This window comes from Neopelma chrysocephalum, unplaced genomic scaffold (genome assembly GCF_003984885.1).
Source record: "Neopelma chrysocephalum unplaced genomic scaffold, ASM398488v2 Primary Assembly neopelma1_85, whole genome shotgun sequence".
Lineage (NCBI taxonomy): Eukaryota > Metazoa > Chordata > Aves > Passeriformes > Pipridae > Neopelma > Neopelma chrysocephalum.
Genome location: NW_020897747.1, coordinates 3406303 through 3430655, shown reverse-complemented (window position 1 = coordinate 3430655; position 24353 = coordinate 3406303). Strand labels below are relative to the sequence as shown.

At 39.8% G+C, this 24353-nt stretch overlaps 1 protein-coding gene across 1 annotated transcript; it reads left to right on the top strand.

The window, feature by feature from the left end:
* Window positions 1-299: 299 nt before the first annotated feature.
* Window positions 300-20268, top strand: TDRD1 (tudor domain containing 1). Its single transcript, XM_027692230.1, has 21 exons — window positions 300-517; window positions 2834-2898; window positions 3076-3223; window positions 3606-3711; window positions 4812-4851; window positions 5792-5840; window positions 7369-7452; window positions 7781-7957; window positions 9187-9294; window positions 9814-9984; window positions 10380-10628; window positions 11791-11913; window positions 13219-13329; window positions 13519-13689; window positions 14624-14869; window positions 15391-15507; window positions 15729-15839; window positions 16929-17096; window positions 17429-17650; window positions 17820-17866; window positions 19341-20268. The coding sequence occupies exons 2-21, from the start codon at window positions 2842-2844 to the stop codon at window positions 19431-19433; spliced, it is 2598 nt and encodes an 865-aa protein (XP_027548031.1). The 5' UTR covers window positions 300-517; window positions 2834-2841; the 3' UTR covers window positions 19434-20268.
* Window positions 20269-24353: the final 4085 nt, after the last annotated feature.

The window sequence follows — 24353 nt, the reverse complement described above, 5'->3', positions numbered from 1 at the left end:
TGGACCTGCTCCAGCACCTCAATATCCTTCCTGAACTGAGGGGCCCAGAACTGGACACAGCACTCCAGGTGTGGCCTCACCAGCGCCGAGTACGGGGGATGAATCACTCCCCTGGTCCTCCCGTCCGCACAATCCCTGACACGGGCCGGCTGTGCCTCGTGGGCGGCCCCGCATGTGCCGCTATAAGCCCGCGGTGCCCGGAGCTGCTCCGCCCGCCCCTCCCGGGCCGAGATGGCGCCACCGCCGGCTCCCCTCGCGCGCGAGGCACGTGCCGCGCCCCGCCCCGAGAGAGCGCGGGCCCGGCCGGGCGGGGCGGCGGGAGCGGGACGGTACGGCCTGGGACGGGAGCGCCGGGGACCGTCCCTGCGCTCCGGGGGCTGGTGCTCCTTCTCCGGCCGCCGTCAGTCCTCGAGTGAGCCACCGCGCCGTCCTCCCACGTGGGGCAGCTCGGGCGGCGGGGTGGCGGCCCGAGGTGTGCGCTGCCCTGAGGAGGAAACCGCGCCGGAGGCGATCGGGGGTGAGTGCTGCCCTGAGGGGGGCAAAGGGGTCGGAGGCAGCCGAGGGTGAGCTTGATGGGGAGAAGAGGGCAGGGGGCGGCCCGGGGGGTTAGTGCTGCCCTGAGGGGGGAGAGGAGCCGGGGCCATCAGGGGCGAAAGGCGCCGAGCGGGCTGTGAGCTTGGCTGGAGGCAGTGGGGCAGGGCTGTCTAATTTTATTCTGAGTTAGTTGAATTAGCTTAATTAAAATAGCACCTAACACTACTGTTCAGGTGCGAAAGTGCGTTTCTGGTTGAGTGGGTTGCAGTGTCTCTTCAAAACCCGCTCTGCTTTATCTGCAAGTTCGTTTTAATTTGATTTCGCCTATATAGTATAGCAAGATTTCTCCATTTAAAATAATTATATTGAATGTTAACGTTTGGAAAGCAGGTGCCGGAAGTTCATCTCAGCAGAGCCCGGTCCGTGGTTCCTCTCAAGCAGCCCATGTTTGTCCCAGAGCTCCTGGTCATGAGGAGCCCAGGAGCGCAGCCTTGCTTTTTATTACTACAAACTTTTTTTTACCCAAACTACAGTGAGGTCTCCTCCAGAGAGACACGTCTCCTGTGAATCCAGCGAGCTTCATGTGCAGGTGGTGATGGCCACTCCTGCTTGTAGTGTGCTTCCTCTCCTGAAGGAATTTTCGTTGTTTAATCTGCAGTGTTTGTTTATTGTCTAGATCTGTAATGCAGAAAGCTTTTTGTCGTGCAGACTGAAGAAACAAATGGTAGAGAATGAGCCTTCCAAAATGGATGCTGAAATATGGCTTCAGAACATGACCCAAAAATACTTTAATTCGTGAGCCTGCCTGAATTAATCTTTAAATCCATGCTTTTGCACTTACCTGGCCCACAGCCATCTTTGGTCATACTCTGATGTGAACCTTTACACGATGGTGGAACACCTTATCTCCAACATAATGAAGTTGCAGGTGCAGATTTAAGCATCAGGGTCACAGGTGCCAATTTCCTGTTAAAAAACTTCCAGTTTTGAGTCTTGAGTTTTTCATTATCTAACCAAAATCAGTATTTTGTAAGCAAACAATGCGCAGTATTTTTTTACAAGTGTAGAAACAGTACAGTAGAAAGTTTTAACTGCAGCACAAGTGCAATAAAAGAGACTTTGTCTGAAGCTTAACACAGGTATCTTGACTTTATTCTTCTGTTATTGTGTATATGCTTGATTATTGATGAACATCATCAGTACGAGTATGGCTTATAAATACAACCAACTCTTAATTATCCAAACCTGTGCAGGCTGAAATGCCTTAGATAATTGGAAAAAAAACAGGATAATTGGAGTACTAGGGAATTTGGGACAGATATGCACAGTGGGAGTTGGAGTTCCTTCAACAATGTTTCTTGCCTCATCAGAGGTACTGTCTGATCCATGTTCTCTTACTCCAAGCTGAGGAGTGGGAAAGGCTTGGTATACAACCATCTTGGGCCTGGAGAGTTCATGAAATTTGATTTCATGTTAGGCCAGAGTTCAGGCAAAGTTTACAAGATTAACTTCCTTACAGGTGGGGATAAAAAGGCCACATAAGCTTTATGATGGCTCAATGGAGACCTCGGGTTAATAGTCCTGCCAGACTGGAACAAGCTCCAGATGGCATGTGTAGCCTACAACTGAAACAAATTCTTTGTGGGTAAATGAGTTGCCCACTTATAAAACCAGAGTTCCTAGTGTATTGGTATGCAGGCTTAGCTGAATGTCTTGTAAGAGTTGTTTGATAGACAAAAAACTCCCAGGAAAGGCTACAAGGTTTATAAGGCACTCACTAGAAAGTCAGATTCTTTTGTTTCAGAGGTTTTGTTTCTGAATACTTGCTGATGTAACAAAACTATGCAGAGGTATAAATATAACATAGGTCACATTTTCAACAGTAATGAGGAAACTTGTAATTTTCAACAGTAATGAGGAAACTTCAGCTACTGTAAAATTGCCTGTTTTGACTATTGCAAATTATGTAATTTTTTTTCTTCTTGCTGAACAACTTTAATTGAAGCAAATTCATGGGTGGAGAACATTATGGGCTTTATATTGAGTGGTAAGCACAGAACAGTTAAAACTGTTGCTTTAATAATACCACTGATTGTATTATTGAATAAATGTAGTATCAGAGTGAAAACAAGAAGTGACTTCCAGAGTGTGTCATGTTCCCAGCATCTCCACGTGCTCAAATGTGCTGGCAGAATAGTAGGAATAGCCAAGATCCTTGTTTCTTCCTGCAAATACTCCATAACATAGACATGCATTAGTGTTGTTAATGGGATCCCTTTGCAAAAACTTCTGCTTCTAGGAAGTTCCATGGAAGACAAAACTTGTAGAGGAAACTTGACAGCTGCAGCTGATGAAGAAAATACTGTGAGTTATTTCACTTTGTAATTGCTCCAAGTATTCTGAGCATTTCTGGATAGGAGAAATGATCAGCATATGTGGCTCATTCTAGAACTCTGAAGTTTCAGCTCTTTTTGTTGTCATATTTTTGTGTATCAGAATACTTTTTTCTAGTAAGAATAACATCAGTTTTTTGTTCCACAGGACTCACATTCTAACTCAATTAATGGGAAGCCAAAGAAATTGCAATGTTTCTCTAAGAATGCTTTTTCTGTTTGCTGTGATGAGAGTCTCTTGAGTTTGTTAGTACCACCCCCTAAAGGCGGGACTTGCCATCATTGTGGTCTGCATGGTAAGTGCCTGTTGTCCTGTAGTCTGTTGTTATTTGTCAGTGAAACCGGATCAGGCTTGCTCAGAAGTTTCTTAAAATGAATGTATATTTTTGACTCTCAGACACAAGTATAGACTATTGAGAACATAGTTGGAGTAACAGAACTCATAAACAGGAGATAGCATCTCCTTATCAAAAGTGGTGGGGTTTTTCCCTTCTTAAATGTGGAAGTAATTTGGGACATTTTGGCAGTAACGTCTGACAGCTGTGTGTGAATAGAATACCTCTTTGTAGGTGCTTAGAATACTAGTGGAGCTGTTTTGTAAAGCAGTTATCTTAACAGCTCTTGTCCATTCCAATATACGTTTCTCTCAGACTTCTCTTTTCTGTCTTTTTTCTTTAGGAACTCTCAGATGTTCACAATGTATGCAAACATACTATTGCTCTGCAGATTGTCAGAAAAAAGATTGGCCAACACATAGAGTTGTATGTGATCCCGTTAAACAGAAGTAAGTTTGTTAAAAGTTCTGCCACGTAATCTGCACAGAAAGACAATATCCCTCCCAAAACAACAGAATTGACTATTGGAAGGCACTGTTACATTAAACGTGTTGCTTGTTCTTAGGCTAGTACTGCATTATCTTATACCTGACAGAAAAATCAACTCTGCTGCTTCAGAAGGGTTACTTGAAAGATATTTTTGGAGTTCTTAAGGCATATTGTAGTGTGATTTAAAGCAAAAGCATTAATTTTACCAGGTGAGGATGCAGTAAGGATACCAGTTTGTCTCATGAGTTTGTTATCGCTGTTCTTAATATAGGGAAAGGAGAAACAAGACTCTGCTCTCAGCAGTGGTTAAGGGATTGAATTTAACAGGTTCTGAGGAGCACCCTTTGAATCTGGCTTTAGTGTCAGTGAAGTTCATGGATATTTATCTTTGAGCACAATGCAATTAGAAGTAGTTGTTTGAGCCAGACCATTCTCTGGTGCTCATGATTTTTTGACATGCTTGTTTGGATGCTCAAGAGATCACTCACTAATCTGTTTCAATTAAAGTGAGCACCATTAGTTTATGACACGGTACAGATTGACTGCCTGGCTTTGCAACAGCTTAGGGGGTGATCCGAACATTTTAACTGACAATCTCTAGCAAGGAGTGATGATTGCAGTTCAGTGAATCTGCAGCCAGGTGTACAAAGGAGATTGTTTTTTTGGACAAGTTTTGCTGCAGTGATGAATGGGGGGGGGAACATGGGGACGGTCTGGCATGTATGTTACCTGAATATTACTTTTGTATTCTACTGAAATAGCAACTTTTTTTTCAATTTTATAGTTCTTGAGGTTGGCTTGGGATTAAGGTGTTAGCAGAACTCCACAACAGTGTCAGATTTCTCAATTTTAATCAAAATCAATTTGTCACGAAAAACACACCAGGTGTTGCTTAACAGGGAACTATCATATTCTTCATTTTCTTGGATGAGGAGTAAGGGTTGAAAAAAACACATATTATGAACACAGCCATTTATTTCTATTTGCAAGTAGACTGTATTATTAATGCTACTTGTTAGTCTTTGGTTCTTCAGAATTAACATTTTTTCTTTGATTACAGTGCAAGTAAGAACAAACCCAAGGAGGGAGTTTGTCTTAAGGTATGGAATACAATTTTGACTATATCTTGAATGGATCTGCTGTGAGCGAGATTTAACCTGTACAGGAAAGGAACAAGTTTCTCCTTTTGGAAAGATCAGTGCTTCAAATGAAAAGTTACTGGGGGAAGCATTCAGAAATAGTTGCATCTAGAGCCCTTAGAGGCACTATCAGAGACAACTCTGGTATTGTTTGAAAAAACATGTGAAAAAGTTAAAAATCAAGACATGCATTATGTTGCTGGAGGAATTATAGAAAGGAAACAGATGTAGTGTGTCCAGTTCAGAAAACTTCTGGTGCCTTCTTTTCCGTATAGATCATGAGGTGATGCTTGAAGCCTTAGCAGTTTATTAGAGAAGTAAATTTAATGTAGTATTGAACAGTAACAACTGCAGATAAGCTGTTGTTTCTTTGCTGTACCAGGAATTAAAGATGACACAGTTCTCCTTTGTAATATTTTGAAGCCTCTCTTGATCTTACTTTGAGCCTGCAGTCTTCCTATGAACTCTTCTGCAGGAGTTGATTTTTTTGTCTTTGTTGTTTCTTGGGATTGTATTTGTGCAAGGGAATAAACGTGCCTGCCTCCAACTAGCCTCATGTTTGCACTGTACAGAGAACTCCTTTGTCAGGTACTCTTTGAAGCTATAGCTGAACAACTGCAGTTAAAACATAACTTGTACCTGTTTTAAGTAGAGTAATTCAGCTTCTGTGGATTCTCCTTTTACTTAATTGCCTAATTCTTTAGAAAAGAGTTGAAAAGTTAGTTGAATTGATAGCACTTCAAATCCCAACAGCAGCTTTACCTTTTATAGGCAAGGTGATATTTCTGAAGGCCTCAATTATTTAGTTGCTTATATAGGGGGCAAACAGTCCTCTACCCCTCTTGTTCTAGTTGTAATTCTTTCCAGGCACTGTTCAGTAACTGTTGTTGATATATTACAGGAGGAAGTGATGTTGAGTTTTGCTGTAGATGTTGTTCTTCCAGAGTCTGGTAAGTACTTAGTTGAGTGTGGGGAAAAAACCCAATGCACTTCGGGCTTTTATGTTCACACCCCTCCCCAACACTCTTAAAAGATGAGTGGTTTCTTTTGTTCTCCTTTTGTCACTGTTCCAACTTGTTTTGTTTTGTTTTACCTTTCCATATAGAGGTATTCTTAAAATGTCAGTGCTCAAAATACCTTGTTAGGCTTAATAACCTTAAATTTTGGTAAGGTTACTTTTCCAGTAGAATAGCAATAAATTCAGTGGGTTCTAGACTAACTTGTTTATTTTTTTCTTTGTTTTAATAGATACATGAAAATTTGGTACTGTTTTGTTTCTTTATCTCATCCTTTTTTAACTCTTTAAAAATTAAAGTATCATTTTCTAGTTCCACCTAGGATTTTACCAGCTTTTTTATATTTCATACATGCTCACTACAGTATCTCAAAGAAAGTGCAATCACTGGATGTTGCTGTATCTAGTTGGAGAACTCTGTGAGAATGTTTGTATTTCTAACTTCGCAAGCCTCAGTGGATAGAAACAAGCCAAGCAGCAGACCTTTGAGGAGTCAGAATTCAGATTTTCAGTTGAGCTGGGTGGCTTTGATTGTCAAACAAGATCAATACACACAAGGTGTACCTTTTGTCATTATTTGGAGGCCTGTATTGTTTAGGTTTTCTTCCGCCTGCAGAGCAAGAACAATATAGTGCTGAGAGCACATTCATTTCATTGATCTACAGCTCACAGAAACTTTGAAGGAGTGATGGTTGATCCTCTTAGCTTGCTAAAATTCCTCATGTGCAGGAAGCTTATTCTCCATGTCATACTTTCTGCAGTCTCTAAAAGGATGGTTCTGCTTAGTCCCATGTATATTCATCTGATTCAGGATTGTGCTGGGCATATTTCCCATTTTGTTGCTTTACAGCACACTAATGGCAAAGCAATATATAGCTTGCCAACCTTTTGGAGGGAACATCACATAAATATCACTGCATTCTTGAAATGTTCCATGCATTTATCTCATGACTTCACAAGCAACTTAAACACCCGTATTAAGGTTTTCATTTGAAAATAATGATATTGAAAGCTTGGAATACTGTTCTCATGCATCAGAAAAAGAATATGTAATAGCTAAGAAACTCCAAGATTTCTATATAATTCGTAGTAACTCATTATATAATCAGTGTTTTAAATCCTGAGGTAAGTTATGAATTTTTGTGTCTGAAAAGCTCTAACCAGTTTTTCAGTTGACAGTAGTGACTGCAAGCAAATGTTGATTATTACTGCTTTGCTCATTTTATTTTGTCAAACAGTCTTGGAGCTGTGAATGTGTTCAGAAGACTCAAGTAGTTGAGCTACTCTGAAATTACTTTTATTTTGCATTTTAAACATATTAAGTGCTGAGCAAATAAGTCAAACATGCTCACCTTGTGATAAGGATATAGGGGATATAGGTCAGGCTCAGAGCAGAGTTCTGAAATGAAACTAACTGATGGCTATCTTATATGGTAAATCACTTTCTTATGTCTGTATTTTAGGCGACTGCCTAAATAAGGTTCCCTTAGAAATGAAGCCTCACTTAATTCCAGAAAGTGATGCCAACGGAGAAGATTCTCCAAGAGGTAAGCAAGCAAATCAAACTAAACTTGGGGAATTTTAGGTCCTCCCATATTGCACGATATTCAAGCTGTTCAGCTGCATCCCCTCACACTTAAAAAATATATGCTAGTGAAGCTTCCTTCAGGTCACTAGTGACAGTAGCTCATACACTTCTTAATAGTATAAAATATTTGTTTAGTGATTATTATGTGAGCATCAGTTTTGTGGATTAGGTGACAGGAACCTTCAAAGTCTAAAGCGTCAACAAAAAGAATAAACTGTTTCAGTATGTTTATATTTTCAAAGTCATCTAGCTTTTGATCAGCAACCTTTTTTCTTTTTTATGTACAGTGTCAGAAAACCATTCAAAGGGAAGTGAAAAGAAAATACCTGAAGATGAAGACTCTCTTCACTGTGCTAATTCAGTTGCAGAGTGTGTCTCTTTAAGCATCGGAGACAAATTTTCTGGTGTGGTTTCCCACATTGAAAATCCAGACACCTTCTTCTGTCAGCAGGTGGACAATGCCTGTAAGTGACGTGTTGGGAACAGAATGTAGGATGCCTAATATGGCATTTTTCTCTTTGTTAGTGAGTGGCTGGAGGGAGGTGTTGCTGGTCTTGTAGTTTGACCTGAAAGAGTGATTCCCTGTAGCTTTAGGCCATGTTTCAGTCAGTTAAGAGCCACGGTATTGTAGAGGATAGTTTTTGGCAGTGTTAGCTGTTAATATCACTTACTAACCACTCGTGTTAATTTGTGGGCAGTCTGAGTAGTGCAAAGTACAAAGGTGATACGGCTTGGATTTTAGCAATCTGAAGTCAACTTGTATCACAAATATTTAGTGTTAAATGTGTTCACTCAGGTGTTCTAGAAATGTGTTTTGAGTTTGTAATTACTTTGTTTACTCCTATAATACCTTGTTATTCCCTTTAACAGTGGAGGGAAGTCTTTCCTTAAGACTGGGTGTGTGGACTGAACGTCTTTATTTTGTAGTATGAGGAGAATATCTGAGTATGATATATGAGGAAATATCTGAGTATGAGGAGGCCAGGTAATAGTGCTTTATTGCTTCCTGACAGAGTAAAACCTAAGACTGTAAGTGACACTGTAGAGGACAGAGCATGACACTGTAGAGGCCAGAGCGTGGGGCTGCAGGGCCTTCAGGTGCGTCTTCCACAAACAGATATCTGGGGGACAATGAAAAGCAGAATAAGTTGGTGAGATGCGTCCCTCTCCCAGTGTTGACTGAGCCAGTGGGCTTTTTTCAGCTAAAATGGCTTTGGCAGCTGGATGTGATCTGGTGTATTTCCTGCAGTGGATTTTTCTTTTGTGTACATATGCAGCCTTTTAATTCTGGGTAGTCCAATAGCATAGCGTGTCCTTCGGCAAGAAGTGACCTACCTCGTCGTCTGCCTGTTGCTTAAAGAGCTGCCTTCCTTGTTTCTCTCTGGCACACCTCCACTAGCTTGCTTTCAATTTCCACTGGCTTCAGTTTTGTTCCTCTGTTCAAAAAGTCCATCACTGGTTTTCCCTATCCCTTCTCTTTACTGCTGATTCCTCACACTTGCATGAGGACCCTCTTCGATCTTACTGATTGAAGAGTTCTAGTCTCATCGCTATTTTGCTATTATGTTAAACTCTTTAAATAATCTCCATTAGACTACAAGATGTTCTTCCAGGCTTTGAGGTTAATATTTGTGTACTTTTGTAATAATTGCAAGACAGGCTATGTTCCAGAACTTATATATTTTAACATCAGGTCAACTTGCTGAGCTTGAAGTGTCTCTTAATGAATATTGTGGCAGATTTCCCAGTAGTCCATCTTTCCATCCTGCTGTTGGAAGTGTGTGCTGTGCCCAGTTCACAGGTAAAAACAGAGTGAAAATACTAATTCATGTTACTTTAAAATTACATTCTATAATTATGTTTAGAAACGTTTCACATAGAGTTTATTTTATTTCTGTCTGGTTTTTAGCTGTGGATAATGCTTGGTAATGATTGAAGAAATTATATCTATAAAATACTTATTTAAGAATGTCCATTCATTAAGCAAACTCTTAACACTGGATTTAGATTATTTAGAATAGCTTTTTATGAGGTCACGAAGGAATTTGGGGTTTTGTACACTGCTAAGTATTATTTCCCTATGGCTGGAAATAAATATATACTTGAAATTTCAGATCCCACAAAAGGGACAGAAGAAATGGGATTATATGTAATGATGCTGCTCTGACAGGCTGCTTCTCAAAATGTTATTTAGCCAAGACCTGGTAGTCCCAAATTGTACTGAGACAGACGTATTTTTATGTCAGTCTGTCAAAAAAAAATCATTCTGTTCTCAGAATTTACAAGTAAATACAATGAACATCTGTATCTTCCTTTCTAGAAGACAATCTTTGGTATCGTGCTGCTGTCACAGCATATGCTTCTGAAGATACAGTTTTGGTGGACTATGTGGATTATGGTAATTCTGACTCTGTTCCGCTGACGAAACTCCGTCCTGTGATTCCAGCATTAATGGAGTTGCCAGCTCAAGCCATAAGGTGTTCCTTGGCAGGTAGGAAATAAATTATAAGGTGTTTCAAACTACATAGAGGCAAAATAAGTGGGATTACATAGCCATCACACCTTTAGTATCTTAAATGGAAATATGGGGACGGATGCAGGTTTCAGTAGGCATTATTTCCAGAATTCTTAACTGTGGTGGCATATCTACAAAATGTGACAAATCTCTCATAATGTACCTGGTGACTTGAGTTGTATGTCTGGAAAACTGTTAGATGAACATGACCATTAGATTTTGCATATGCTTTTGTTCTAAGCACAATCAGTAATTTACCTGGTGTATCTGCTGCTTTATGTGTTGCTTTACATAGCCTTGTTGTGCCTTTCCCATGCATTGGTGAGACTTGGACTGACCTCAAAACCTTTCCATACTGTGTCACTTCTTAGGTGTAAAGCCACCACTGGGAACTTGGACCTCAGAAGGTACTTCTTTTATGAAAAATCTGGTGAAAGATAAAGTGTTCACAGTAAAAGTAGTGGATAAAGAAGGTTCTACATCTGTGGTGGAGCTTGTGGATGCATCAGTTACTCCGGTGATAAATATATCAAGCCTTCTCATAGAGGAAGGCTGTGCAGCTGAGGAGTCAAGGGTGGCCTTACCAGCAGTCACAATGAGTGATGTTAAGCAAGAAAATGGTGAGTATGAGCATGCCCTGCTGAGCTGGCATTACATAATCTCCCACTGGAGTGGGTACAGAGAATGCAAGCTCTTTGCTGGTCAGAGCTTTCCAGTCTGGCTCATGAAGTGTAGGCTTCACAGCTCCAAGGTTTAGCCATGGCAACTTTGCCATGAAGAAATGGTGTGTCTGTGCATACATAACAAAGTTTGAATTGCCTACTTTGGGAAGTTTGTACTGACTCTGGTTAGAAGTTTTATGGTTTCTAGTTGAAGTAGGATATGACTAGCTAGTACCTGCTTGTTCTTATGCCCTTGTCCATTAGTGCAAATACTATTTTCTCTATTTTCATCTTCATCGTCCTATATTTTACACATAAACCCACCTAACTCACTCCTTGAAAATTTGACAGTAGCCTATAGAGCTTCCAGGCTATGCCTAAATTGCCTTTTTTGCATTTAGTGACCGAAGCTTCTATCTGAAACATTTGCAAAAGTTATATTGGATTTCTTTGAAATCTGGGGGAAGATTCCTAGCTTCTCTCCTAGGAAGCATGTTAAATCCTTCTTTTCCATCCTGTGTCTGGTAAATGTATATGTTACCTCCTGATCCATTGGTCCTGAAAACTGGGGGGGAAAGTCTTTTTGTCAAGTCTGTGTTCAAATCCCTTAATTTTGATCTTCCCTGCTAGACACTTTGTGGCCAGGACACGATTATTGTTCAGAAGGCTTTGTTCAGAATGTTGCATAAAATTCAAATGAACGGCAACTCCCGTGGCTGCATCCAAACACATTTTGATATGTTGCCCTCATGTCAGACATGATATTGGGCAGATGAAACAGCATCTCAGCATGGTCATTCTTGAAGCTCAAATTCCCCAGGGACCAAGGTTCCCCAGTGTCCCTCTTGCCTAGGCTGTTGCCACCTAGTCTGTACCTCGTCATGTGATTACTCTTCCCTGTTCATCTGTGGCTTGCTCCTTTTGGTAGTGAAGAAATACATTAAGCAACTGGCATGTTCCTCTTACTTGATTTTACTCTGCAAAAAAGGCTCTCACTATAAATAGTCTGTCAGGCTATTTATAACAAGAATTTCAAGAATATGAATGAACATTCCAGATGTATAATTTTTTTTCCTGTAAAAACGTCTTTTCATTCTCTCCTTTTCTCTGTCTTCTCTAGAGGACACGACAAACAAAAGCACATGCAAATGGGTTAAATTAACTCTTAAGCAAACAGTTAATGTCACCGTGTGTACAGTGTACACTCCTGGAGAATTCTACTGTCAGATTTCAAATACCCATGGTAAGTTTATTCTGCTTTTTTCTTCTAGTTTCTTTGCTTCCTGATTTGTCATTTATTGTAGTTCTAATGAATTACTGTTTCAAGGGAGCTTATAGCACAAAGGCTTACCTCTGAGTTTTTAATCTAAGAATACAAGTGGAGTGGCAAAGAAATTGGATCATGTTATGTAGTGACTCCAGTTTGAAATCTGAAAATGTTGAAGGTAAGCAATTGAATAAAAATCTAAGAATGTAGAGGAAAGTGAAAAGAAGTACCATTACTAGCCAAAGGATATCTAAATTTTTTTTTCACAGAAAGAGTGGTCAGGCATTGGAATAAGTTGCCCAGGGAGGTGGCGGAGTCATTGTCTCTGGAAATATTGAGGAGATGTCTGAATGTGGCACTTGGGGATGTGGTTTAGGTGTGATTATGGCAGTGCTGTGTTGACAGTTGGACTCAGATAATCTTGAAGCTCTCTTCCAGCCCTGATGATTTTGTAAATAAGAGACATGTTCCCTGTGCCCAAACAATATTTACCAGAGCTGTCCTCTAGTACTCTCTTCTAATTTATGAAAACTTACAAAGAGATGATAATTGTAACATGAAAAATGAGTAAATGCAGCTTTTGAGACTTGAATTCCTCTTGGATAAGCTAAAAAAAAAAAGTCTTGGTTCTCTATCAGAAGTCTCTATAAAGGCTTTTTAACCTGCTAGAAAAAGAACATGACAAAAGTCAGTGCTGAAATGGAAGCTAAAGGCATTCAAACAGAAAATACAGGGCAGATCTTAAAAAGTGACAGAATGTTTATTCTTTGACTTACCTAGGGATAGTATAAATTTCTTATGGCTTATGGACTTCAAATGACCAAAATCCTCCCTAAAAGTGATGTGTATAGAGCAGGCTGAAGGTCTCAGTATAAAAAATAAATGAGTAGGGTAAGATCCTATAACTTGTCATATGCACTGGCTGAACTAGGTAGTTTCCGTGGTGTTATCTGACTGTAAAATATACTTTAGATTTTACAGAAAAGTGTGGGTTTTTGTGGTTAGCAGGAAGAATTACTGATCATTTTGTTATCATACTGAACTAATGTGTCAGAAAATACCAACTGTCTCATCATTTCCTGCTAATAAGCCTGTGTAGTGAGTTAAATAGTTAATTCGGTGTCAACAGTGTCCTCATTTTTTCTTTTTATGAAATTTTTAAGTTCACAGAAATCTCCTGTGAAATGTTTTACAAATAAGCTATACAGTGGACAGTATTGATAAAGTTCAAGTCAACTTATTTAGTTGATCTCACATATTTTTTTTCTCTCTAATTTTCAGAATTGCTTGCTCTAAACTCACTTAACAAATCCATGTCTGAATACTGTCAGAAAACTCCACCAGATGTTTTCAAGCCTGAGAATGGAGAACCTTGCTGTGCTTTTTTCTCTGGCAAGTAACAGCCTGAAATATTTTTGTTTTTACAGGGTGAACATAAAGAAAAAAAATTAGCTGATAGTTTGCATTGTACAGAGGATAGGAAAGAATTGGATTTATTTACTGAAAAATGAAAGCTGGTAGACCTACCAAATGTGTGAAGTAATTATTAATTTATTTTTTAAAAAACTTTTTTAAAATTAGAAGATGGTAACTGGTACCGTGCTGTGGTGCAAAACATCACTTCAGGTGGAACTGTTCAAGTGAGCTTTGTGGACTATGGAAATTTTGAGGAAGTACCATTAGATAAAATACGGAAGATCTCACCGTCATTCCTAAAACTTCCATTTCAAGCAATTAAATGCTGGCTCTCAGGTGTGTCCTATGGATTCTTTCTCTTACAAGAGCTACTGCATTTAGAGACTTGCTGCTGTGGGGGAAGGAGGTGATGAAAGCAAATACTGTACAGAATTTTGTTCTTTTGGGGTTTATTTCGTCTTCCCTGAGCTCCTCCCAGTGCTGTGGAGTGATCTGCATGGACTTCATTTACTGATTTGCTGGTCAAAGGGAACTTGTTGTTTAGTTCTGTGTAGTGCTTGCTGGCTTTTGGTTGCTGCCTTGTAACACAAGTAAATGTGCTTTTGTGCAACTTTATTTCTCAAAATTTTTGCCGGCAAAGGAGCTAATCTGTTTTAATGAAGCAAGTTGGCCTTTCAGTTCTCTGAAACGGGATGTTTCATTTGATTCCTGTAGAGTTTGGCACCATACTTCTGTTTCTCAATCTTATACAAATTCCCTTTCTACAGCAAATCACTCAAAATTCTGCAGAGTTATCATTTCTTTCTAATGTAGTCTACCTGGTTTAAAAATGAAAAATGTGGAAACAGGAAAAAGCTCAAATTCACATTTCATTGAAGTGTCTTTTGCTGGTGTCCCCCCGGCCCTTAAAACATTTTGGGGTTTTTCTGCTCTTTTGATAAAAAGGATATATTATACTAATTCATAAACAGTCTTAGTTGTGGTTTTTTGTGTGAAGGCACAAGGATATACTTAATAGAGTCACAAAATATAGACAACAAAACGTGGGAGTCCTGAGGAAATGTGTTCATTTCAAAGAAAGGAGGAATAGGGAGACCACTTAAGAGGATGAAGGGAATGTGTTTCCCTAAGGTAGTAAAATAGCCTTGATATTTCAAGTTATGCTTTAAAGAAATTAAAAAAAAAAAAGATTTTTCTAAAGGAAATTATAATGTTGAAGAAAGTCAGCATTACTGAATGGAGATATTTTAACAGTTATTTTACTTCCTAGGTATAAAGCCTTGTAATAACAAATGGAATAAAGAAGCTACAATAAGATTTCATATGTGCACTTCAGGGTTAGAGCTTCAAGCCACTGTAACCTCCCTGTCCAAAGATGGGGCAGGTGTAGTGCTTACGGACAATTCCACAGCTTGTCCAAAAGTGATCAATGACATACTAACTTCTGAAAATTTGGCTGTAAAGGAAGTTCTACAAGATAAAAATAGCTTTCCAAACAAGTCTGTTGACCAAAAAGGTAATTAAAGGAATGTTAACTTTTAGATTTTCAACATTCAAGCTTTTGACTGTGATCTTGTTGTTTCACTGTAGTTTGATATCAATAAACAAACATGTATAGTTTTCGTTATGTTGTCAGTTTTTACAGCTGAACACAAGCTGCCCTGCAGGTGGCATTGCAGACAAAAAGAGAAAGATAAAAATTTGTATCTGTCTTAAATGAATGCTGTTTGACCCTTTGAGAGCTAGAGAATTAGAAATTTTCTATGACTGAAACTTTTCTCATGTTTATTTTCCAATATCTTATTTTTTCTGAGGTGTTTCTTTAACTTTAGCTACTTTTATATGCCAGTAGTTTATGAACAGCAAATTCAGCATCAGTTATCTTGGTTTAGATTTGTTTTCCTGAAGGAAAGACATGTAGTTGTCTTTAAAATTCAAAAAGATATTATAAATATCAAATAAAGTAACAGTTACTTATAATATGTATATGCATGAAGGATAGTGGTAACACCTCCATTTTCTTACAATTTCTATTAGTAACCTCGCTTGGGCATTGGAAGTCATTTAAATTGGCCGTAGGTGAAACCATAACGGTCTTTGTAACAGAAATTGTAAGCCCAGACTTGTTCTACGCTGTACCAGTTCTAAATGAAGGTAAGAAAAAGTGTTCACTGTTCATAATACCAGTAAGAAGACACTGTTGCAACCTAGTTAATAAAATGAATGCCTATAGTGAACTGGACCATGTGGAAATGCACCTCAGAGAATAGGAAAATATAAAATATGCCAAAGGTGGGATCAGGGGAGCATAAAACTGAAGTATGCTCTTCATTATACCCAAATGTGGTTAACTACTAAATGTTTTTTTTCTGTAGTTCAAAGGAAGGAGTATAGCATGCTGACTGCACTAGGAACCTATTGCAGAACTCGTAAGAAAGAACCCTTCCAACCAAAACTGGGTGAAGCTTGTTGTGCCCAGTTTTCAGGTGAGACAGTTGTTTGTTCTTGTATTTCCTTGACCAGGGTAAAACACATTTTTGCTTTAGAAAAAGGAAAAACACCAACTTGAAAGTGCTTACAGATCTCTTAATGCTGTTACAAAGGATAGTCTGGCTGCAAAGAAACTGCCTGACAGGGAGAGAAAATAAGGAATAGGTTGTGCCCAGCAAAATGTATGGAGCTTTAAGTGGGAAGAAAACTAATTGCTGTTTAGATTGCCATAAAAGTCATGGCAGAGCAATGCGGACCCACTTCTGGATTGTGGGTGCCTGAGTAGTTCTTCACTGTTGCTTTGTGTGAGTGTGGGGCAGTGATACTGGTTATGATCAGCCTTGTTAGCCTAACAAGTTGTCCAGGCTTAGTGACCTCTTAATTCAAGTCAGAAACATTCTTACCAGTGAGGGAATTTTGATTTATTATTTTAGTCTTTCAGAAGAGGGGATACTCTCCTGGTACCTTAGCTCACTATTTAAAAAAAAACAACCTAGCGTTGATTCGAATAAATGTTGATTGCATGTGGCTTGTTACAGGCAACCTGGCAAGTGCTGAAAATTAACTTGGGTGCTAGATCAGGTAACAGTTCATGGAAAACAAGATAGATGAATTTTAAAAAATGTGAAAATACAGGAGTACCGAGTATACCTAAGTGTTTGACAGTTGTCTTTAACTTCTGATGATGAGTTGTTGTTGCTGCTTGTTGCCCTTCAGGATAATTGAGGAAATGAGATTTTTTAAAGTTTTTTATTTTAGTTATGTTTTGAGAGGGAGTATGTGTTGTAAAACAAAGGTAAGGAGCTAGAAACAGAGTGTGTAGATATCCTTACAACAGTATTGTAGTAAAAATCTTATCTGTACAAGTTGAAGCAATATTCTCAAAGAAGCACTTGTATCTTTATGAATACAGCAGTCAGAAACTATTCCCTTGTTTTATGAGCCTGCTTCTTGTCAAGTGGTCTTATATATATGCCAGAGGGTTTAAAAATTCCTGTAGAACTCTATAGATTCTTGTTCTTGGAATAAACTGTGTTTTTAAGATGATACTTCACATGTGACTGTTCTTGTCCCAATCTTTTCAGGTAACGGCCGGTGGTACAGAGCTCTTGTTCTAGAAGCTTCCCAGTCTGCAGTGAAAGTACTGTATGTAGACTATGGGAACACAGAAACTTTACCACTTTCAAAGGTGCTGCCAATCACTGATTCCTTTTTAAAGCTGCCTTTTCAGACAATTACATGTTCACTTGCAGGTAAAAAAGGTCCCAAAAATAAGCAAAACAAAAACATCCCAAAAAATCCTGACTTGTTTTCTTGAACGTTAGAAATCTGTACCTGTTCTGGTGGTAGAGTTAATTCCTTAATACTGGTAAACAACATGATGATCCCACTGAAATAGTACAGTGGTTAACATTGCAAAAGCTGTTTTAGAAAGCATGTTTTTAGTTCATTATCTGTAGAATTTAAGCTATTTATACTTGGAAAATTTAGCATCATATTTTCAAAAACATGCATGTAAGATTCAAGTCATATCATAATGGAATTATTTAGATGATGAACTGGATTGTCTTTTTTTTTTTTGCAGGAATAGAGAAAGTTGAGTGGTCTCCACTAATGCTTAACAAGTTGAAACAAATGGTATTGAAGCAATACGTCGCAATTACAGTGAAAGGGATTAACGGAGATGTTAAGTTAGTAACGGTAGAGAAACACTGTGAAAATGGTGATCTGAACGTAGCTGACAAACTTGTAAAGCAAGGTTTGGTCAAATCCTGCAGTGGTGAAAACTCACGTATTAAAAATCAAGGTATGTACTCTCAATTACTTCAATTTACTTATTTTGAAGAACTTGTAAACACATGGGGTGTCTAAGTAACTTCCTTCTAAAAATCTTGAATTCCACATGTCACCTCTTAATTTGGGAAGCAGTCCCCATGTGTATTTTTTACTCATTCACTTTGCTTGGTTTTTTGTAGGTAATGGAGGTGAGACCAAATGCTGCTGCAAGGAATTAAAAGAGCAAGTAAGATCCAATCCAAGCAATACTTTCTCATGTTTCCAGAATTTAAAAGAAACCATATGTGGGGAAGCAAATGGGAATAGGGAGACAATAGCTAACTGGAACTTGGAAGATAGGCAAAGTGTATCCTAACACTTTTTCTCAGTTTTCTATAGGTGCTAATAATTAAAGCACCCTGAGACTGAGGGAGGATAGTGTATAGATCACACAGACTTCATCAGTCTGTACTTTGCCCCACATATGGCTCTTTATTTTTTTAGAGTGTGAAGTCTCAGGAGTGTTACTTTGTTGTCTAAAGGTAGTTCTGGTGTTTTGCATCACCTGTGTCATTTGGACAAAGGGCAGCTGAATTTTTTTCAGTGATATGGCTGTGTTTTGCTGTGTACACAACTTGGCAGACAGTTGCATATGTAAGAAAATTCTTACAATGTGTATTTCAGATAGAGATTAATATTAATATGTGCCACAGTTTCAGTCATGGAGCTAGGCTGAGAATCTGAGTGCAGTAGAAGACTGGAATATGTAACAGGGTTTGCCAGTTGCAAGATTATTTTTTTCCTTTCAGAAAAAATTGAAATGTCTTACAGATATAGCATATTCACATAATTTTTGAAAGCTTTCTAGTTTTAAGCTTTCTCCTTTGCTATTTTAATTTAGGCTATTTATTAAAAGTTTAGAACTTTATCTGAAGTGTAAAAAAAGTACACCAGAAAAGATGCATCAGCCTTTGTAAAAATTATGTTCTTTGTCAGAGGAATAAGCAAACATAATTTTAAAGACAGAATCCTCTTTCAGGGGTGTTTCAAACTTTCCTGTCTTCCCCCACCACAGGCAGCAAAGTGAAAAGCAAAAATGGTACTTTAGAGGTAGGAAAAGAACATTTCTGTTCAAGGTCTCACCGCTTCAGAGTTAGCGTCGTTACTGGGAGTTCACTGGCAGAAGGGCAGTAATGTTCCTTGGTGTAGCTGATTTCTCTGTCCCGCTGTAGGCTGTTGAGCCCCCTTTTCCATTCCCCCTCTGTGTCTCTTTGATCTTCCAGTTCAATCTAGCTAATATGTTTTCTGACTTCAGTTTGATCATTTTCTGTTACCCTTCCTTAATGGTTTTGCTCAAAGTCCCATGAGAGATGAAGAGAAGATGGATTATTATAATATAACTGAAAACATAAGAAAATAGACATGTGTGAATAACCAAATTTAAGATTGTGATCTCAGTCCTGATTTGAGTATTTAATCAATTAGGTTTCAGGAAGCTGCTTCAGCAAAAAAAAAAGTGGGGAAAGAGACACATTCACATGAACAGGGAAAGTCAGCTAAAATTCTGCTGGATTTTCCCCCCTCCAGAAGATTTCACAACAGAAAGGAACCAATATGGGTCTTTGCTGAGTTAGCAGTGTCAGGATCTACCCTGATCTGAAACCAGCAATTAAAAAACCACCAGAATTGTGCATGTCTAATTCTTTCTGCTTATTCCACAGCTTAAAAAGCATGAACAGGTCCTGCTCTTCCTTTTAAACAAGTATGGGAATACCGATGGATTCACTGAAATGAAAAATCTGTTGCAGCCTTAAATCTCTGACAGGCACAAATTCATTTGTCTGTAACCAGTTCCTTTTTTTGGAAGAGGAAGAGCATCCACCAGCTTTAAAAATGAGAGTCACTTTGTAGAGATTCTGCTGTTTAAGTACCTGTATTTATCTGTATGCTTGGGTTGTTATTGTGACATAAGTATGTAACTTGAAGAATTGCAAAGTGGCAAGCTAAAAATTCTATTCTGTTTTTGTTTTATTCCACCATGTCCTGCTAAACTTCTTGCTTTTATTTTCCTGTTGATTGCACAGAAGTTTATGAAATAGCCACTACATTGTAATTCTATTTTGTAAACTTGCATTGGAAATTATTGTAATCATAAAGCTTACTTAATTTTGGTACCATTAATGTTACTTGGAAAACTGTATCTAACCTTGATTACTCTTCTTTCAGCTTAATTTCTGGTCTCAAGTTAGACAGAGAATTGTTCTTTAATGACACTGAAACCAAGTTTATAAAGGTTGAGTGTTGTCTTGGACTGCAATACAGGTAGTTCTCTCTAAAATCAGTAAACACTTTAATGTGCACTGTTCTTTATTTACACCTATGCTATATGTTAAGCATCTGTGAATATTGTTTTGAAGTGAATTGTATTAGAGCTGTTTTGTGTGTAGCTACATCATCAGGATTTCTACCCTATCAAGTTTTCACATCATAACAGAAAAGACCCATTCTGGGTTATGACAGAAATACTGAGTCAGATTATTAACAGATGTTCAGTATTTCTGTAGTTGAGTACCTAGAGTTGTCCTTTCTGACTAATCTAGGAATGTCACATTACTGTTCATGGAACCTAATAAACATTTGCTCATGAAACTGCAGTCAGCCTTTTTTGTCCACTTGAAGTATATATTTTAAGCTTGGGCTTTGTGCAAATTGGACTAATCTTGAGATTAAGCTTGTTGTGCAAGTGAAATTTTTTTGTTTGAGTTCATGTTTTATTACCCATAAATTACCTCACATCTTTTTCCCTGCCTCTTAGTTTTTGTTGCATCATATTCTTGCAGTAACTAATAATTAGATGAATGCTTGCACTTGGGTTTCTAGAGTTCTGTTTGTGCCCCTGGTTCTGAACCAGAATTGTAGTTGTGTCAAGTGTTCTTTGACTCCTTGGGACAAGTGTGACTTGCACAAGCATGCAAAGCAACTGGATGCTTTGCCCTCGTGCAGAGCAACTCCACGATGCTTTAGTCCTCTCATCCCTCTTTTTCGCTTGCCCACATGCTCCCTCTCTTAGCAAATCATTAACAGACTGCATTGCAGAAGATGAGTTCAACTGCAGTAGTCAAAAACAGTCACTTTGTCTGCATTCTATAAGCAGGAGAAAGGAAAAGTGAATCTGCTTGTTTTACTCAGGTTAGAAACAAAAACCTGTGAAGCAGTGGTTGGTGTTTCAGATGGAGGTGTCTGTGTGGTGCAGCACAAGGGCACCTGGCAGTAATCCTTCTAGACAGTGGAGGGAAAAGAGTAAGAGACTTCATGTGGTCCAGATGTATGCTCAACCTTTCATTTCAGATGAAGTGTTTGGGAGCATTGATGTAGGGACAAATCAAGTGTGGCAACCTAATAGATTTCTTGATGTAGCCTTGGGTTCCTCTTGTATTGTTTTTCTCTGCTACTTCTAATCTGTTAATTAAAATATTTTCTTGAAGTGATGAACTAGCATGTATGGATTATATTTATCTAAATGCTAGTATAGAATCTAATTTTGAAGTAAATGCCTGTGTGATTATGTCTGAACAAAGGATATTATAGGAAACACTTAGAAAATAACATGCATGCTCTTGGAAATATAATTTCTTTGGCTTCTGGACAAGAAAAGCAAAAGTGAACTGGAAGTCTAGAATAAGGTAGCACTTTTGAAAGGGAAGTAGTATGAAATTAATAAAATTATATAGCAGTGAAAAACAACAGGGGTTTTTTTAATCCTTAAAAGAGAATTTTTGTTTATGAATCACTTCTGGAGGAATTAGGGTATACTTTGCTCATTGGATTTGACTGAAATTATTTATTATTTAGCACTTGGTGGTGTGTTCCATTCCTAACTACATTCTGTGAGGTATACACACAGATGTGTTTTGTCTGTACAATTAAGAAAATTACTGAGCTGTGTTTAGTTTTTGTGTGGGAAGAGATGTACAAGCTCTTCTTTGACTAAAAGTGCTCAGTGTTGTGCAATCACCAGTGTCAGGTGCTGGTTTAGGCAGTGTAGTGCTTTTGAAAGGCAGTGCTGCTGGATGCTTGAACATGTGAGGACTTGCTTTCAAACTCTTTGAGTCAGTGATACCTTCTCCCCTCCTAAAGATATCTTTACTTTTTCTGAAGGTATTTTTTTATTTACAAGAGCTTTGCTCACTTGGTGTGTGCATCAGAGTGGTCATCTGCTCCTGTCTGCAGCACAGCCAACCCTTGGGACTGGTCAGGGAGGACTGAGTGGGATTCAGCACCTGCCCAGCCTATGCCAGATCCTGTTTGCTATCTCCAGCCAAGCTCCTGTAACCTCCTGAGAAATGCATTACCCACTAAAGAGAAATTCCGGCTAACAGCTAGGGATTGATTTAGATCAAGTAATCTCTTAAATTGAGCTAGTCAGGAACGGCTGAAAGCACAAAAACAGTGATCCTCTTAATGTTTTAGAGTTGCAGGTTTTTATCAACTGTGTTGTGGTAACCCTGTCACGTAAGGCAGAAATGTTTTGTCCAAAGCTGGACCATCCTGTATTTTAAATTAATTGCTTGGGTGATGCTTTCTTCCTTGGCTTTTATTGTGGGAGCTGCTTTTTGGGGGCAAATGGGATCTACCCCAGTTCTGTATCCTTTCACTCCAAATCAGACCTGTGCAGAGCAGAGAACAGCTGGGCAGGGCCTGGGTGCTGCACACACAGCTCATCTTCTGTCCTCTTCTTGCTGGGGAATTCTTGCATTGCTCAGCTTTCAGGGGTAGGGACTCATTACAGCATGTGTGAGTGGCACCACGTGTCCTGACAGAGAACAGAAATGAAAAGCAGGATAAGGAAAGCTGATCTAGGAATGGGATCCTACTTCAGTATAGCTTCTGTTAGTGGAATAATCTTATTATGTGAATTCCACTTTATTCCTAAAAAATGTAGCTATTTATAACTCCAAAGTATATGAAGTTAACGTTTTTCAAAAAATACTGACTTGCAGAGAGTTTTTTTCTGCTCCTGCAGTTGCACATCTTCAGTTACAGAACAAAACATCCCCCCAATTAAACAAAAGACCCCAAACAAACAAACCCACCAAACAGCCAACCAAACAAAACAAAACCAACTCCAAGCAACAAAACATTTTTGAAACAGACCCCCTACATCATTCCTCTAGGTGTAGTAGGTGCGAACATAGCACTTTTACTCACCAGTAGAGTGTTTTCAGTGGACAAACAAGTATTAGGAAAAACAGTCTCAAAAAAAAAAGTTGAATCCTACGTGAAGCTACTTTAGAGCTGCTATGAGGCAGCCTGTGGCTGTACTTGTGCTCTGTGCTGCTGCCAGGCCTGCTGGCTGTGCTCCAGGAGCGCTGACATTTTCAGCTGTGCAAAGTCCGTGCAAATGAGCGGATACAACAGTGTTGCTCTTAAATCTAACCTGCAGCAATGTGGGTGTTCCTAGTGCTGCTTCCCCCGCCCCAATTCGAGGTCGCAGGTGCCAGGATGTGATGGATGGGGAGGAGAGGCTGTCACAGCTGAGCACGGTATAAATTCAGGAGGGGAGGAGGCTGTTCCTAAACTCCGTAGGTGCGCGAGAGCTGTGCAGAGTCAAGGTAAAGTGCCCCTCGGAGAGGCTTTTTTCCTTTTATGTATATATACATTATTATTTTCCTTTTTTATTTGATAACATCTTAAACCCTTACCTTGGAGGGTGGAGCCCGCGTGGGGAGGCAGAGGTGCTGGGAGTTCGCTCGCCCTGGGGCGGGGGGCGAGGGCAGCCCCGGTCCGGCCCCTCCGGCCGCCCCGACGGGGAGCGGAGCCGGGCTGGATCAGGAGGTGATGGAGCCAGGGGGAGTCTTCCCGAGGAGGGCTTGGGCTGGTCCCCAGCGGGCCGGGCCGGTCCCAGCAACGAAACCTCTCCGGCCCCTCGGAGGGGTGCGCGGGCAGCGGGACGCGGCCGGCGGGTCGGAGCCCCTGGGCCAGCCGGGGTCAGGGAGGTGGTGGTGGCAGGAGCACCCAAAGGAGCCGGTTGCACAGCTGAGGTCCTGCTCCGGGTCGGGAGGAGCCTGGCCACCGGTGAGCCCCGGCGGGTGTGTGCCTGTGGTCCTGCCCAGGGCACAGCTCTGCCCCTGCGCTCAGTCACGGGGATTTGGGCAGGCTCCGCTGCAATACGTGGTGAATCTGTTCTCTGTAACGAATGAATAGTGCCGTGCTACCTTATTAAAATAACAAAACCCCTCATCACCCAGAAAACGAGACCCAGCGCATGCTCTAGTGCTTGAATGGGTTTGTTTCTAGCTCTTCTAGGGTGCGGCCAGGGGAAAGTGCTGAACCTGCCAGGGCAGGCTTTCCAACAGGTTGTGTCCCATGTCCTTAATAAAAATCTTTCTGCAGAAGACGTAAAAACAACTTGATTAAATCTTGATGATCAAGGAAGGACTAAAGGACCTGGAATGATACAGGTAATATGTTTGGACGTTTGTACTTCATAAAGAAACGAGAATGGCTGTTGCTTTTGAATACAGCAACAGCAGCCTTTCCTGCTGTGGTGCAATGGGTAGAGGAGGACTCAGGCTTGTTCCTAGTTGTGATACAAATTTATGCACCTGTGAGCAAGTCACTTTGTCTCTTCTTACCTTGGTTTCTGTGTATGTTAAAGAGGGATGAAGATGCCTTCCCCAGTGGCCTGGACTGGAAAGAAAATGGAGATGGCTGGACCCTGCTTCCAAGTTATC

Excerpts from the sequence above, each read along its gene's own strand:
- TDRD1 (XM_027692230.1), top strand. The coding sequence starts at position 2,842 with ATGGAAGACAAAACTTGTAGAGGAAACTTGACAGCTGCAGCTGATGAA. Across the intron at positions 3,224-3,605 it reads CCATCATTGTGGTCTGCATG|GAACTCTCAGATGTTCACAA; the intron begins GTAAGTGCCTGT and ends TTTTTTCTTTAG. Across the intron at positions 10,629-11,790 it reads TGATGTTAAGCAAGAAAATG|AGGACACGACAAACAAAAGC; the intron begins GTGAGTATGAGC and ends TGTCTTCTCTAG.